Source organism: Brachyhypopomus gauderio, chromosome 14 (assembly GCF_052324685.1).
Source record: "Brachyhypopomus gauderio isolate BG-103 chromosome 14, BGAUD_0.2, whole genome shotgun sequence".
NCBI lineage: Eukaryota > Metazoa > Chordata > Actinopteri > Gymnotiformes > Hypopomidae > Brachyhypopomus > Brachyhypopomus gauderio.
This window is the reverse complement of record NC_135224.1, coordinates 20092412-20110336: the sequence shown is the minus strand read 5'-3', so window position 1 is coordinate 20110336 and position 17925 is coordinate 20092412. Positions and strand designations below refer to the sequence as shown.

Sequence of the window (17925 nt, the reverse complement as noted above, 5' to 3'; positions counted from 1 at the left end):
TACATTTTGATAATTTGTAGTAACAGTATTTCATGAACTCACTTCATCCTCTTCACCATTATGGTTTCATAGCTGCTATTTTAGCTTCTGCAGTGAGCAGCTTCAGGTGTGTGGTTGTCATTGGTCATATGTGATTCGCTCAAGGGCACCTCCTCCTTTCAGAACTACTTGTGAGGTCAAGAGTGGAGCTGTTCACAGCAGTAGTTCTGAAACCCAGCACAGAGAAAGGGGTTCAGCACCACGGAGAGCGCCTGGAGACTAACATGATTTCAGCCACCATCTACTGTTTTTCCAGTAGAAAACTGGTGTGCCCCACTCCCATGTCATGTGACTGCCCCCTCCCCTCCCTAGTGCTCCATGTAAATATCAGTCCACCCTACCATAATCTGACCCTAACACTATCACAATTTAATCCTAACTCTACCATAATCTAATCCTAACTGCAGGTTCTAACACCCACTACTTCCTTATTCAAACCATCTGACATCATAATAAAGAAACATATATGAAATCATACAATTTGCACAGAGTGTGTATTTTAATCCCTTCTACTGTACAGTGTGGAAGACGAGGGATCTTTTTTTTTGTAGCCATACTGTGGGTTCCACAGAACCCTCACCTCCCAGACTAGGTGTGGTTCTTCAGTCTGCGAAGCGGCCACGACCACCGTGAGCTCATCATTCAGCGTGCGTATCTCCGCCTCATCTGGCCCGGCAGAACTCCGCCAGCATGCACGGGCTTTGATGAGCACGACAAGGACTCTAATTATTCACAAGCGCCCAAAATATGACTCCTGTAATTACGGACCGCATCAGGGTCTGGGGAGTGTCACTCTGGAGCTTTGCTGTGGTGTGTCAACTGGTAAATGGCCCTCTGATATTGGAAACATAGAGAGGCTGTCACGTCACGCCTTCCCGTTGTCTGTGTACATCCACCTGTAAACTGACCTCACTGGGACGCAGTTTCTTTCATCACATCTGCACTGTGCCTGGAGGATAATGAGTTTTCCACAATGGATTGTTGAGGGAGGATTCGATTCACATGTATTCATTACTTCTCCAACGTTGGCATCACATTCCGAACCAAACAAACCAATTAGCCATTTGCCTCAGGACTGATGCACAAACAGCACTTGCGAATTCATTACATGGGTTACATTTATTCCCCAAGCAGCGACTTTTTTAAATAGAGTTTTAACACTCAGTAGACACTTACCATGTCAAAATGAGCTCTGGGATTCTTTTGAAAAGATCTGGGCTTAATCACAAATTTGATAAAATCACACGTCCAGTATTTGTATGATTAACTTCAGTTGATCTAATCTGAGCAAAATTCAACAAACTCAGCTAGTTTGTGAGTGTGAATGAGTTAGTGAGTGAGTGAGTGAGTGAGTTAGTGAGTGAGGGAGTGAGTGAGGGAGTGAGTGAGGGAGGGAGTAAGTGGGTGAGTGAGTGAGTGAGTGAGTGGGTGGGTGGGTGGGTGAGTGAGTGAGTGGGTGAGTGAGTGAGTGAGTGGGTGAGTGATTGAGTGAGAGAGTGAGTGAGTGAGTGGATGGGTGTGTGGGTGGGTGTGTGAGTGAGTGAGTGAGTGAGTGGGTGAGTGGGTGGGTGAGTGAGTGGGTGAGTGAGTGGGTGAGTGGGAGTGAGTGGGTGAGTGAGTGAGTGAGTGAGTGAGTGGGTGAGTGAGTGGGTGAGTGGGAGTGAGTGAGTGAATGGGTGAGTGAGTGAGTGAGTGGATGGGTGTGTGAGTGGGTGAGTGAGTGAGTGAGTGGGTGGGTGTGTGAGTGAGTGGGTGAGTGGATGAGTGAGTGAGTGAGTGAGTGGGTGAGTGAGTGAGTGGGTGAGTGAGTGAGTGAGTGGGTGAGTGAGTGAGTGGGTGGGTGAGTGAGTGGGTGAGTGAGTGAGTGAGTGAGTGAGTGAGTGAGTGGGTGAGTGTGTGGGTGAGTGAGTGAGTGAGTGAGTGAGTGAGTGAGTGAGTGAGTGGGTGAGTGAGTGGGTGAGTGAGTGAGTGAGTGAGTGAGTGAGTGAGTGGGTGAGTGAGTGAGTGAGTGAGTGAGTGAGTGAGTGAGTGAGTGGATGGGTGGGTGTGTGAGTGAGTGGGTGAGTGGATGAGTGAGTGAGTGAGTGAGTGAGTGGGTGGATGGGTGTGTGAGTGGGTGAGTGAGTGAGTGAGTGGGTGGGTGTGTGAGTGGGTGAGTGAGTGAGTGAGTGAGTGTGTGGGTGAGTGAGTGAGTGGGTGGGTGTGTGAGTGGGTGAGTGGGTGGGTAAGTGAGTGAGTGAGTGGGTGAGTGAGTGAGTGAGTATTTCATTTCTGTATTTCATCAGTGTTCATTAACAGTGTGAACTTTTTCTCAGGCATCAGTTTTGTATTGTGCTGTAGGTTCTTGTAATACGATTGTAATACTTGTAATACTTTTACAGTCAGGGTCAGCACACAAGCCAATAAAGTACAGGATGAGTATGCACTAAAGTCCGTAAACACAGCACATACCGACAGGCTGGTACAAAAGAGCTGACACTACTGCTAGTAGCTCAGGGTGGGAGTACGCGCTAATGCTGACAAGTGTGTGTGTGTGTGTGTGTGTGTGTGTGTGTGTGTGTGTGTGAGAGAGAGAATAACAAAATAAGAGAGTCAGAGAGAAAGAGAGAAAGAGTTCAACAGACAGAGGGATGGAATGATAACAGGCAAATGATAATAGGGACGAAGATGCTCTTGAAGAATCCATCTGCCCTTAGAAAGAATGTAGCATCCCAAAGTGGCCGCACAAGTGTGTGTGTGTGTGTGTGTGTGTGTGTGTGTGTGTGTGTGTGTGCATGCGTGCGTGCGTGCGTGTGTGTGTGTGTATAGATTGCACTGTAAACGTGTGGGGCAGTGCGTGTGTTGGTCATACTACAAATGACAATGTGTGTGCATGTGTATGTGTGTGTGCGCATGTGTGTGTTTCACACTTTGTAAAGCAGGACAGGACTGGGTGTGTAACTGAGTGAGGTGCAGAGGGTGGAGGCGATGGTGTAGGTGTGTGTGATCAGGCTCACCGCAGTGCTGGTGTGGGCTGACATGACACAGACCAAAGGCAGGGGGAGAGCACCGGCGTACGGCACCACCCGGTCGTCTCCACCCCCTCCAGCCAAGAAGCTCCGACTCTACGATCCGGAGTCCACAGAGCGAATGTGATGCAGAGGAGGGGATTCACGCAGCAGACACGCTGACTAACACGGACCCACGTCTGCGGACTTTAATCGGGCCAATCAGATCAATCCCCCTGCAGTCCTCCGTAGCTCCGCCCCCTCTCCTTTTACAAGCTTTCAAGAGACACTTGAAACGTCAGCCAGACACGAGGCGTAACTCACTAAGAATTACACGACAAGGAGAAGACAGGGCAGAAATCTTGAGTCTCTTCTCAGAGTGTGACTACATCTAACCACAGTGTTTGAGAGAGAGATAAATACACTGTGTGTGTCATGCAGTTCAATACCGTCTAACCAGGTTCTAGATCTTGGAACACTGGGAACCCTGTTCTGACTACACAGGCTATTGGCAATTTCATGTCAAATCACCGGCCACCTGCTTTCTAATATCCTGCTGTAAGAGGAGAGAGTGTGTGAACGAACACCACGTTTCCCGCAATAAAGATTCGTGTAGTAGTGTCATTCTCCATAACCAGCTCTGAAAGCAATTCACCCAAGGTCACTGGCCAAGATACGTCAGAACTTTGAGTTTCGGCATGATATCCACAACACACACCCATGCACAGAAAAAGAAAGAGTGAGAGAGAAAGAGTGAGAGAGAGAAAGAGTGAGAGAGAACCTGTAGAGAACTGCTCACAGGACACGTTAGCTAGGGTGTCTCCGCAACACAATGAACAGTATATCGAATACCATAGAAGCTCATATATCTAAAAGGACTAAACATTAAGTCAATGTATTTGGTCTCATGCGTATTGCATTACAGAAGCGTACCTTGTCGTTTGAATTATGTATGCGCATTATGAAACCACCCCAATTAAAACATGATTCCGTACATTCCCTGTATAGCTTTACTTTTTTATATAACCCAGTTCAGACCACCTGTGAATACTCCAGTAATGTATTCCTCACATACAGTGTGATTAGTGAGGGTGTGTTTACGTCAGTCGCTAAAGTCCCTGTGCCTTCAGAATCGCATGGTCCAATCCCACAGAGGAATCTGCCTTCCAAGATTCTTCTGTTACTTCCTCCACAAAACTTCTGTAGTTTTTTTTGTGATCATCTTCAATGACCTACAGGATCAAGGCTCTCCACACACACACACACACACACACACACACACACACACACACACACACACACACACACACACGCACACATACATTAGTTGGACTTCAGCTTGTATACAGTCTAAACAGATTGATAAACCTTGCAAGTAATTATTTGAACAACAGGCAGTGATAATGGCATAACTGCATGACATAATTTCTGTATGTTCTTGGCAAACATACAACCTGTGCCCTATAAACGTTTGCAGTGTTCAGTAGTGTGAGTGTGAGTGTGAGTGTGAGTGTGTTCTGCTGTGCTTCAACTGCAGTGTTTGAGAAGCTCTGATCATTAGGATTTCTAAAACAGGACCTCGATCTTCAGCGATATCCTGCTGCCTTTTTTTGGACACCACTAATTCTTCTCCAGGAAGACTAATCCTTGTGGTCCTCCATGAACATGGGTAGTTTTCACCACGCGTGGCGCACTGGAGAAGATCTGTCCATCTGTCCATCTGTCCTCCGACGGAGGTTCCTCCTGATCTTCTGCCTCAGAGGCTCCTCCCCAGAGGGAGACGTCCACGTTCCCAGAACGAGCTTGTGATGATCCGCTTATGGGATCTGTGCCAGGGGAGAAGCCCCCACATGGTAGAAGGTAGGAGGTCACCCACACCAGCGAGCAGCACACATGCCTTCTGTGGGTTTGTTCATGCTACACTTTGGTCTACACTAGCATCTTTTTTACTAACCACTTTAGCATATGCTCATCAAAATGGCAAATAACTGGCCAATCAGAACACGACTGTGGCTCAAATTATAATCCTCCTGTTAAATGCATGAAATTGAAAGGATAAAAGGATAAAAGGATATTTGACCCTTCCAGAGATGTTCTGGCCCTCAGAATACTGTGTTTCTATCTAATACGTATTCACAATTTTCTATTCAACATCAGAGAATCACACTCCACAAGATCCACTCAGCTTTTAGCAATAATTTCAACATGTTCCATGAATTTTAAGTTGATGGGCAATATGGGATTTTTTTTTTTATTAGTGGCGTTTGTGAACTGGTGGACCCAATCATCAGGCTGTACTGTCCATGAACATTTTATCCAGGGCATTTTAGGCATGTTTTTTGTTTGTTTATACTATTCCCATGACAACCATGTCACTGGTGTCATGCCACTCTCAAGGACACATTGTCTATGTTTGACATAGCCTGCTGCATACTACACACATACTGAATGGGTCCCAAAACAGTGTTCAGTATGCAAAATGCAAAGAAAATAACATTTTCCAGTATGCAAAACACTCCAGAATGGCATTCGACTTTGGCCAAATATTCCATTACATGACCAGAGCTGGATTTGTGTATTTGTGTATCTTTTCTAAGGTGGTGTCGGACGCAACACCATCTATTACTGTGGGAAGGACACACGCACACACACGCACACACACACACACACACATACTTGCTCCCCTGAGAATTGCATTCAATTGTTGTTAAAGAGACATTCCAGAGCCTGGAGGTCAGTTATCGGGGCATGTTGGGGTGGGGGACTGAGCACGACCACACAGAGGTCTATAAATACTCCACGAGCTCCCAGCACTACAGATTAGCTCGCAAAGTCTCAGAAGACTTAATGAATGAAGTACAGGCCTGAATGACAGCAGAACTTGGTATCTCAGAAGGTGTCGCAAGCCACTGAGCGCACATGCTTTACAGATCAGAGACGTGTGTGTGTGTGTGTGTGTGATCAGACAGCCGTGTTTACCTTCCGAGGTCTTGTGCTTGTGGAGGTCACGTTTGGGCACTAACCTGAGGTCCAGTCAGCCATTAACAATGAAATGATTCGTGAACGCTTCGAGCAGGTGAACCTTCACCTAATTAAGGTGTTCATAGGACCACACTGCTAATCTCAGTCAATGTTTTCTCCTGTATTGATTGCAATAAATGTACACAGTGAGCACAGACTTAGAAGAGAAAGAGAGAGAGAGGGAGGAGAAAAGAGAGAGGAAAAGAGAGGGAGGAGGAGAGAGAGGAGAAGAGAGAGAGAGGAAGGGAGGAGAGAGGGGGAGGAGGAGAGCGAGAGAGGGAGAGGGAAGAGGAGAGAGAGAGGGAGAGAGAAGGAACACTCTTTTGTCTGATCAAATGTAATTTCGGCCATAGCAACACACATTTTGCTGTTTTCCTCATGTCTGCAGGTATGAGTATCATAAATGGTGTTTTATTGGTAATTTTTTTCTATCTGCTGAAAGAAATTGAATGTGTGCTACTTTTTAATATACGTTTATTACAGACTGATTTTGAATGCACACACACGTAATAATGAAGTGCAGAGTGAACGTGGGCCCCTCTGCTTGAAGATAGGACTGGACCCTTAAGAGGAACGTTCCTCAGGTCAAATATGCAACAGACAAGCTCTGTACATTTTGAACTAAACCATTAAATCAACACTGTGAAAACACTGACACGTAATTCTAAAAACAGATCCACATTCACTGTAAAACATACAAATGCCAACCTATTTTAGCTTAGGGAAACAAAAAAACACTTCAAACTTTGCTTGTCTGCTCTATTTTTATCGTGAAAAACTGATGATACAGCCACCTCCTTGGGACGGTTATCTCCTGCTATGTGCGGAAGGTTTAGTAGAATAAATATGGATCGATATTTCCCAGTGCTGCCCCTTGTGGCCATGGACGGCGGTGTTTGTAAGGTTCTGGATGCAGTCCCGCAGTGCCCTCTGTAGTCCATTACATGAACTACATATGATCACCGAGTCATTTTCTTTAACACCGCATTATAACTACTACATCGTAAATACATTTCATATAACTGAGTGTATTTTCAGATGTGCATACTTGGAGTAAAACTCTTCAAATTGCACTGCTGTATCCTGGAGAATTACAGCTCATAGCTGGAGCTTGAACCTGTGGCTTTACGTTAGACTCTTATGTGACAGTAGGACAACACTGTCCAGTGTGAAAGGGACTCGTATCACTATTTTCCAATATACACGGTAAAAGTTCACCAGCAACCAATATACGCGGACGTTATTTCAAAAGGCCGCTGTTTCATCTGCAATGAGCGCGTCAAAAAGTTGCTATTGCAGTGCAGTAGCGTTTTAAACGTATTAGCCTGCATACTGACTCAACATATTCCCCATTATATAACAGCACCTTTCAGAAAATATATGAGAAACATTATAATTCCTCATGGAAAACGTGTAGGACCGGGAGACGCAGTGAAAGTAAAACTAACCATCCGAGACCCAGTTTAAACAGAATTGAGGATTCACCAAAGCCATTCAAGACATTCTGCATAGAGACACCTTTTTATTGGTTACATTTACATCACTGTCAGTAGAAAATAGAGCTAACGCAAAAGCAGCAAAATCTCACTCAATAGCGTAAAATAGTTACCACATATGTTCATAATATTCATCTGGACAAGAACAGGACTGGAACCGTAAAAATGACCGTGACATTGTCGTCTCTAAACAAACGAACACCCCACCCCAGCAAATTTAAAATCCACAACATTAATGATGAATGTGGCTGCTAAAGACATGGCGATTATTACTGAATCAATGATTAGTGCAAAATCTCATTCATATATTTACAAATTTCCTATTAGGCTTAATGGACATCGATGTCCATTAAACATCAGCACATATCTGAAGATTACATGGAGGCAGGAGAAACAGTACAAAGTGTGAAATGCTACACAGTGAACGTTTATGGATTGTAATCTGGAAATAAAGGCGAAACAGATGGATCAATGTGGTGATGCATCATATCCTGAAATGTCAAAGCAAGCTGTGTAAGCCAGTCATATCTGGCTTAGGGTGAGCAGTATGGACATATTAGTAATTATACCTTTGTTTGAGCGTGAAAGAGACAGCACGCCAGATGAGAAAGAGAAAGGGAAGAGAGGGGAGAGAATGAAAGAACAGAGGGAGTGAGAGAAAGGTGTGAAAGAGAGACGGAAAGAGAAAGAGAAAGGAGAGACATCAGAACTAGAAAGCAGCGGTTGCGTATGATGGAGGATTTGACAAATAAACTGATATGACCTCTCAGACGGAACATGAGTGTGTGAAGGTTGTTGTTTGTGACCATGTGGGACTCCACGTGAAGCATCGTGAGACAGAAATGTAACTGAGAGAATCAGAGCTGTTGTTATTACATTTTTGTACCACTATTGATTTCTACCGACATCCAGAACTCTTCTCCTCTCCCAGTTTGCCCTCGGACCACTTTGATTCTGCTGAACTCTGACATTTCTTCTTGTGTACAGAACCAGAGCTTGAGTGCTGATTGGTCATGAGGTTTCACTGCTGCTTGACACTGAACTTGGATGATCTAGAGAGAGAGAGAGAGAGAGAGAGAGAGAGAGAGAGAGAGAGAGAGAGAGAGAGAGAGAGAGAGAGAGAGAGACAGAGAGAGAGAGATGGAAGAAACACAGTGGGAAAGAATCTGAATTCATTCATCTCAGAGCCATCTACTTAGATAATGCACACACACACACACACACACACACACACACACACACACACACACTAGTACACTATGGCACACCAAGCAATAAGAGAGATCCCTCCACTGACAATTCACCTTGGTGCCAGCAGGGGGCGCCAAGATGGTTTCGAGACATGTCATGTTTCCGATGCCTTTATCTGAATTTACTGGAAGTCGTGGACCCCAAGTTCATATTACCATCATATCATATTACCCAGGTTACTTACGTCATCAGCCATCATAATATATGGCCACCTCTTAAACTAAGTCATACGAGGTCATACGACATTTGCGCTGGGCTGAATGACATCAGGAAGTGAAGAGGAGGAGCAGACCCTGATGAAGGTCTGGAGGACACTGACGTTATGGGCAGTAGGCAGCCAATGAATGATCAAACCGTACGATTGTCTCTACGATACGGTACGGTGTGTGTGGAGGGACTTACCTTCCTCGCACGAGTCGGACGTTAGGTTACTCTGAGCGTTGATGAGATCTCGGATTGAGATGGGCTCTTCTTCATCATCTAGCCATAAAACATCATTATTATCATCATCATCCTCATCATCATCATCACTGGAAACATAATCAGTTACATGATGCCTTTAACATTATGATAATATAGATTACTCAGTCACTGATATCTTGGTTCATTTTTTATAATACATAAAAAGACAACTGCTTCCAATTTTTACCAGACATGACTTAAAGTGAATCAATAACCTTGACTGACAGGAGAATCGACCAATCTAAGTACAGGCTTGGCGGAGGCGGGCGGGACAAGAGGTCTTTTCTCACTGGGCACATCACGTAGTGGAGATTTCTTAGGTGAACTGTATAACTGGAGAACACACACACACACACACACACACACACACACACACACACACACACACACACACACAACAGAGGTAATGGGAGCGTAGTGTAGACGCATTTCATTGAATATTTATTAGGGGTGGGACGCGATTAAAAAAATTTATCGAATTAATCGGAAGCTTTGTAATTAATTAATCGAAATTAATCGCATTTTAATCGCATTTCAGTATTTAACATGAGAAATATTAATTTAAGTTTGAATGATGAATGAATCAATGAACATAATCAAACTTCAACATCTTGTTTATTTTTCCACCAGTCTACTACACAGACTAATCTATGAGTGCAGAAAACAGTTCAGAACATTGGAAATTCTGACCAAAAATGTTGTTTAATTTTGGGAGTTTTGCTCAGGATATTGGAAGAATTGAAGTAAATCAGAAGATGTTTTTTAATACCATTTTAGATGGTATACTTTTCTTAAATTTCCCAGGCCTCTGCCACAGGCATCTCCATAGTGCCTAGAAGTGGTCTTCTGCATGCTCAAAGCAAATGACTGGATCTTCCATTCATCATCTATAATATGAGCTGTCACACCAAGATCATTCTTGTTGCTAACAGAGGTCCAGTGATCCCCAGTCAGAGCCACATTTGTGGCGCTCTTCACAATAATCTGTTTTACTTGAGTAATAACCTGTTTTTTTTCCCCTCGTTCTTACGTACGAGGTTAAGAAGTACTTGGTGCTAAGAACGTTTTGGGAAACTCACCCCTGGACGGTAGTTCATAACTTGCATCAGTTGACGCAATGTGCAGCGCTTCTTGTAAGTCTTTATCTTCGACCACTGAGAGCGAACAACACAAATAATATGACGCGTCATGTATAAACGCGTGCGGAGTCGCGCGCTACGGTCACTCGCGAAAGTTTAATCCAGTCTTAATAGTCCAATGAAGGTACTTTAAAAACCAGGACATTTCCTCACTTAAAAAAAAACCCGGGACGACCGGGACAGGATGTGAAATGCGGACGTTTAGGTCACCCTATCGTACTAGGAATACATTTAGCAGCTAAGTTATCATTACTGACCTGCGCGTTAAGCTGGGCGTACACTGTGCGATTTTTGGCCCATTTTCAGCCGATTTTCACTCGTTTCGGCTCAATCGCGTGTCGTGCATCGTATAGTTTACACAGGTAAACGAGGAGCGATTCATACCTCACGACCAACTCCCGATCAGAAATCGCAGCGTCGCAAGAATATCAAACATGTTTGAAATTCAAATCGCTCCTCGTGAGAGTATCGCACTGTTGAAGCAGCTCCACGAGCCGACTCTCCGCAACGAGTTAAGCTGGGCGTACACTGTACGATATTTTAAATCGTGTACTCAGCTCCAGCTCAAACTGTACGACTAAATCGCAGGGTTTAAAAATTCACAGCTCACGATTCACATACTCACACTATACGACCCGACGCTCTCATGCGATCTCACGAGGAGCGATTTGAATTTCAAACATGTTTGATATTCTTGCGACGCTGCGATTTCTGATCGGGAGTTGGTCGTGAGGTGTGAATCGCTCCTCGTTTACCTGTGTAAACTATACGATGCACGACACGCGATTGAGCCGAAACTCGGCCCGATCGAAAAATAGTCGCACGAGTGAAAAATCGGCTGAAAATGGGCCAAAAATCGCACAGTGTACGCCCAGCTTAAGTCGTACAGTTTGAGCTGGAGCTGAGTACACGATTTAAAATATCGCAGTGTACGCCCAGCTTTAGCTGCAACATGTTTTGCGTTGAGGTGGTAACGAAGGGTGGAAGTGCTCCTGTGATAAGCGAACTCTTCCTACATAAAGTGTAAATAACACTATTTTTGTTTGAACTTCCATTTGGAAGTTTCTTATATTTAAATTTCCCATCCACCAGCGTAGCCTCTTCAGTCATCTGCATCATGCTCATCTTATCGTGCGTCCATATAATCTGTACGCCTGGAACTCGTGCACTGAGAAACATTCCACGATGCAAAAGTGTATCGTGCGTTAAAATGCGTTAATTTTTTTAGTGCGTTAATTTTCCTGTAATTAATTAATCGAAATTAACGCGTTAAAGTCCCACCACTAATATTTATATATGTCCAAACAAAGGCATATATAAATGGATGATATTATTGATTACACACACATGCACACCAACACCTTACACACCTGTTCAGGACTGGGTGGAGTTTCTCCATGGGCTCTTTGTGGGTACTCGTGTTGACCTCCATCATCCCTCGCTCTCTCTCCTCTGTCATCCCTCTCTTCAGACCCGGCTCTCACATCTTCATTATCTTCTGCGGATTTGTCTTTGAACCCAAGCAGAGGGACAGACAGAAGGGCTAAGCCTCCGACGGCAAAGGCGTTCAAAACATCAGTGACATTTGCATGCACTGCAAATTAAGCCCAGTTAATCCCTGCACTGCAAATTAAGCCCAGTTAATCCCTGCACTGCAAATTAAGACCAGTTAATCCCTGCACTGCAAATTAAGCCCAGTTAATCCCTGCACTGCAAATTAAGCCCAGTTAATCCCTGCACTGCCGAAAGATGAATTGTTTTTTAACGGTGTTTTCACATTCATATTCACAATCCCTAAGGTCCAGAATTATTTTTGTTCCCAGGTCGTGACGGGTCGGTTATAAAAATCAGCAGCATTACTCAAATCTTCCAGCAGGTGGCAGCATCTCGCACTGGTCTTACTGGGCTTTCTCCTCTGAGGCGGAGGAATTGGCTTCTGTTGGCTCTCACGCAGCTCTAGCTCCGCCCCCACTCCTGCCCCTGTCTCAGCTGATTGGCCGTGACCGTCCTGAGGGGCCGTCTGTCCCTCTGCCTGGCAGTCAGGTGACCTGGACGTGTCCTCGCTGGCGAGACTCACCTCTGAGGAGCTCAACACCTCGCTGTAGTCAGGTGACTGTTGAGAGAAAAGAGTGATTTGGAGAAGACTTCAAATTAACTTTCTATAATCTATATTTTCCTGCTTAGCTGTCTGAAAGCTTCCTGGGCAGTGGTATTAACATTCGGCCACTGCAGTGTGTGTGTGTGTGTGTGTGTGTGTGTGTGTGTGTGTGTGTGTGTTTGTGTTGAAGTGGACCTGGTCAAATTGAGCATACTTGTCTCTGTAAGAGGAAAGGTGGGCTGAACCCTGTCATCCCTGGCAACGGTATGCTGTAAATTGGTCGTCGGGAGAGCTGAGGCGTTCTCTCCGCCCCCAATTCCATTAGCATGCCATTGGCTCCCTTGCTCAGTGGCTCCACCCCCTCGAGATCCTTGGGGTGCTGAATCACGGAGTACACATTCTCTGTGGTGACACTAAGGTTTGGAACAAGACACAACAGGAATAATATAAAACAACAATAATGATCAGAGCAAAATAAAGAACACATTACTAAATATAACAAAAAATCTGAGAGAATAAACAGCCTGAACAAGTGTGTCCGTTCAATGATAAAGCAAAATGGCAATCATTATATTTAAACACATTACCACAGAACTGATTTGACCTTTTCTACCAAAAAAACAAAAAAACAAAATCAAATAATTAAATCCTTTATCAGGCCTGCTTTTTGGGAAACAGCTGACACAGGCTAAAAGTCGTTTTGTTGGGAGGCTTTTACTTTTGAGAAAACCAAAGAAAATGTTTAGCACCGACACCACAGGCAGCACTATACATGTATATATATGTGTGTGTGTATATAATGTCCATCGTCTGTTACGTAAGAGAAACCTGCGCTCCACTGAGCTGCAAATATATGAATCCAAAAAACAACAACCACACCAAAACATTCCTTAATGCACAAATATTTCCTGAAAGGAAATGTGAAAGAACATTAGAACAGAAGGTGGAAAAACTAGAAAACATCTCTCTGCTCCCATGATTCTTTATTCATTCATGCATTTTATTTTCTAAGCCATTTATTTTTTAAACCACTTAAACCGCCTCAGGATTGTGGGGGCGGAGCCCATCCTGGCAGCCTGTGGTGCAGTGGCGGAGCCTATCTTGGCAGCTTGGCTTGTGGGGGCGGAGCCTATCCTGGCTTCATGGACTGTGGGGGCGGAGCCTATGCTACTAGCATGAAGTGCAAGGCAGGAAGCAACCCTGAACAGGGTGCCTACAGTTTCAGTTTGAGTGGTTTAACTGTAAGGTGTAGGACAGTATGACGTTCAGCCTTGTGTGGAGGATGAAAGGGAGGAGCTTACTTGGTGCGGCATTCATCGCCACAGGCCCCGCCCCCGGCATCAGGGTCTGGCACCTCGCATGCAAAACTCCGGTTCTTCCGGAAGCCCGTGAGGATGGACAACACGCCGCGTCTCTTCTTCCGCCTCAGGGCCTGTGAGAGACCGTGGGCGGAGAGCTGACTGCAGGACAAACAAAGATGGGGGCGGGGCCAGAGAGGACTTACAAGCTGTTTACGTTTCCAGTCGCCATGCTAGCCTAACTAGCCTAGCTAGCATCAAGCCTATCTTCGGAAAAGTTTTAAAATAAATCGGATTAAAAAATCGTAACTGGGCCTGCCCCTGTATAACAGATGCTGCTTACTTGTACACATGTAAAATCTCCTTGATGATTGTAAACTTTGAGATTCTAGATTAGAGCTGATAATGTTGAACTCTGTGTTTTGCAGACTGAAACACTTTACGACAGACCTGTCGGGCAAGACCCGCTTGGAGTAGAAATCCGGCAGTCCATCGTCCAGCAGGCCGTCGCCCGGCATCGGCACGCCACCGTTTTCGGAGGGATGCTGCAGGGAGACAGAAAATCGCCGCGGCGATGACATGAGTGATGCAGGTTGCCGGGGAGGACAGGCACGGGAGCGTGTCTCAGGACCGGGTCTCAGGACCGGGTCGCCGGCTGCTGAGTCTGTGTTCAGATGATGCATTCGTTTTATAAGCAAACAAGACGGATCTGCAGATGGATCTGGAGCGGAGCCTGCGGCCCGGCCCGCGGGTCTGAGCAAACGTGATTAAACGGAGCGGCTCTTAAAACATCCGGGCGGCTCGAGAGTCTATTTCAGGATCTCCAGCCAGGGATAAACAGCAGCAGGGTAATAACACAAGCTGGCTGAGAAAACAGTGCTGTAAGCACCGCATTCAAATGGAGGCAAATTAAAGAGGAGGAGCGTGGGTAGATGAATAATCTAGACGATCACAGTAATGTGCCTTCTTATTTGTGACATTTTGGACATTTATTTTTCTTGGCGATTAGCCTCTTACCACATCTACAGGGGCGTGTCCTGGCCTGTGATTTCTTGGAGGGCGGGGTCTGAAGTGAGTCACATGACGTAGAGGTGCACCCTGGGTAGGCAAGGACGCCAAGGTTTCCCAAGAGGCTGAGAGTGAAAGGGGAGGGGCTGGGTGGGGCATGGCTGGTGAAGGGGAGGAGGCGGGGTCATCTCCTAGGCCTGCGAGGGGAGGAGTCAGCTATTACTAAACCAATAACGATAAGCTTAACCGTGTGAATGACCAGTCGTGCAGCCAACAGGTGGCCGCGGCGTGACTCACTCGGTCTGGTGGAGACGGGCCGGATTCGCCTCGTCCTACAACTGCGCTTCTTTATGGCTATGGTGTCCTGCACACAGATGGAGCCGATGAGTGGTGTGGTCACACCGTCACACCACATCATCGCACCGAAACAGACGGGCGAGCGACGGTGTCGTTCGAAAGCACTTAACCAGCGCTCGAACACGACGTGTGAACGTCTTCGCAGTTACGGGCCTTCAGAACGGCGCACTCACTATGCACATGGCGAAGTCGTCGTCTGCGCCGTCCAGGGCCTCGGTGTGACGTAGCGTACGTCTGACGGTGCAACCGTCCTCCAGCCGACGCATCAACGAGACCTGATGGAGCTGCACATCACGAGAACACAGGACATACGGTATAGCGTCAGGCTGCACACCGAGATCAATGATACTTAGACGATAGTATAATTAGTCACGATGTTACCCAAACCAACCACTTTGGCCCACTGACAAGCCGCCTTCTGACACTGAGGTTTGTCAGAGTGATTCACGTTTGCCTTGATTCACTAGAACCCTCTGAACACTCGTCACGCTGGGCCGAGCGTGGGCTTCTGCACATACTCACCAGGCATTTCCGCTGTAATGCCCACACTGGCGTGAACACAACAGTCTGCTTGATTTTCATCAAACAGCTGTACTACTAACAAAGATGAAATTCATTCCATTTGTGGACTAAGTACATCATTAGATTAACTAATTGGAAAGAGGCAAAATTGTCTCACAGAAGAATGTTTGGAAGTCCTACCAAGGTCTTGTGTGTGGTGTAGAGCTCCTGAAGTATCTGGTCCATGATGGAGTTGGTGAGGTAGGAAACCACGGTCAGCTTCACCTCTCTGGGAGAGACAGAAGCACGCAGTGCTACAAGTGGCGTTTCATGGCTGCATCCGTGCATGAAGATTAAAACCACCATTTACTTCTACACACCTCGGCCTCCTGTGTTGTACAATACGCTGAGGGCTTTAGTTCAGCATCAGTTCTTTGACTACCTAGGAACTCTTTCAGTAATTTGCATTGAACTATTTTATGCCGGGATTAAGGGTGCAGTGGGATTAAGGGTATGGTGGGATTAAGGGTATGGTGGGATTAAGGGTGCAGTGGCATTAAGGTTATGGTGGGATTACGGTTGCGTGGGAAGGGGAGTGGAGGTGGAGCTCTTACTCCAGGGCTTGGTTGACGTCCTGCGCCGCTCTCTCCATCAGGGCCGTGCGGATGGCAGAGCGAGGGACGGACACGCGCTCCGAGATGGAGGACAGAGGAGGCGAGAGGTTCTCCGCAGTGGCGGAGGACATGGGACACAGCTCTCGACACAGAGACACCATGGAGTCCACAATCACCTGGCCAGATGAAGCCACCGATCAATCAATCGCCCCGACAATCCATCCATCCATCCATCCATCCATCCATCCATCCATCCATCCATCCATCCATCCATCCATCTCTCCATCCATCCATCCATCCATCCATCCATCCATCTCTCCATCCATCCATCTCTCCATCCATCCATCTCTCCATTCATCCATCTCTCCATCCATCCATTCATCCATCTCTCCATCCATCCATCCATCCATCCATCTCTCCATCCATCCATCCTCTTGGCCCTCACTTGAAGTTCCTTGTCTGCAGCTTTGGCCAGTTCTCCAGACAGGGTCTCCAGCTTCTGTCGGACCGGCCCGTCCACGGACAGCACGTGGGCCAGCTCACACAGAGATGGGTAGAGCTGCAAGGGGACACACACACAGCGATGAGTGAAACACAGAGAGAGAGAGAGCGAGAGAGAGAGGCACAGCAAGACCGCCTCCGAGCGATCATCCCGGCCCGTTTGAGGAGTGGAGGTGTCACAGACGCACCGCGCGGGAGTTCCTGGCCTCCTTCAGAACCTGCCGGGCGGCCTGCACCTCCTCCGTGTCCGAGGCGGCTCTCAGACAACACACCTGCTGCTGAACGCGCATACACAGACGCTCCATCACCTGGCGAAGGCAGAGACACACACCACTTAATGTTCTGGACATAATGGGAAGACGTCTGTCCTTTCTAAGATACATTTTTTCACTCTGTGTGTGGTTTCTTGGTTTATTTATGTCGCCTGTAATTTTTGTGTCATGCACTGCTATGGATTAATCATAGTTATAGCAGTAAAGCATTCTCAAATGAAAGTGTCTCAGTGTGGCAGGCCCAGCCACACAGCCACACCCACACAACCACAGCCACACCCACATACCCACAGCCACGCCCACACAACAACAGCCACTCTCCGAGAGACAGACCGAGAGACAGAGAGACAGACAGAGAGATCTAATTGATTATACCATTCTTGTGTTTGGTGTTCTAGAACACTTTACTACCTGGAAAATATTCTATGACAAAATTGATTTTCTTTTCACTATGGTACAAAGACTGTAGCGCAAACCCTTGTGTCATTCTTCTCAAATGAAAAATGAGATTTACAAGAGCTGTAAACATCAGTGTCTGAGAAAGAGAGAGAGCGAGAGAGAGAGAGAGAGAGAGAGAGAGAGAGAAAGGGGAAGCCCGGAGATGCATATTTAACAGACACACTTGCATCAAGATGTGTGTGTGTGTGTGTGTGTGTGTGTGTGTGTGTGTGTGAAGAATAATGAAGAAAAACTGTACTTCATATATGAACAAAACACACTCAAGGGCACACCATCACAACACCTGACACATCTTATATCAACCTTAAAATATTCAGCTCACGCTGACTGAGGTTTTTCTTCATACTAGGACGGGAAATTCCAGGCATGATCTTTCTTTACAGGTGATGATAGTAAAATAAATAAATTGTGTGTGTTAACAT

At 46.1% G+C, this 17925-nt stretch overlaps 1 protein-coding gene across 2 annotated transcripts in view; it reads right to left on the bottom strand.

Moving 5' to 3' along the window:
- Window positions 1–7549: 7549 nt before the first annotated feature.
- The window catches only part of carmil3 (capping protein regulator and myosin 1 linker 3), a 53198-nt gene continuing 42822 nt past the window's right edge, over window positions 7550–17925 (bottom strand). For both annotated transcript variants that reach the window (XM_076972678.1, XM_076972679.1), the window contains 15 exons: window positions 16961–17080; window positions 16717–16830; window positions 16272–16447; window positions 15859–15946; window positions 15330–15440; window positions 15097–15163; window positions 14809–14996; window positions 14242–14336; window positions 13795–13953; window positions 12708–12906; window positions 12298–12508; window positions 11766–11905; window positions 9472–9589; window positions 9197–9274; window positions 7550–8595 (listed from right to left, as the gene is read on the bottom strand). In XM_076972678.1, the coding sequence (XP_076828793.1) occupies window positions 8555–8595; window positions 9197–9274; window positions 9472–9589; window positions 11766–11905; window positions 12298–12508; window positions 12708–12906; window positions 13795–13953; window positions 14242–14336; window positions 14809–14996; window positions 15097–15163; window positions 15330–15440; window positions 15859–15946; window positions 16272–16447; window positions 16717–16830; window positions 16961–17080 (1905 nt within the window). In that variant the 3' untranslated portion in view covers window positions 7550–8554. The remainder of the gene's footprint in view (window positions 8596–9196; window positions 9275–9471; window positions 9590–11765; window positions 11906–12297; window positions 12509–12707; window positions 12907–13794; window positions 13954–14241; window positions 14337–14808; window positions 14997–15096; window positions 15164–15329; window positions 15441–15858; window positions 15947–16271; window positions 16448–16716; window positions 16831–16960; window positions 17081–17925) is intronic.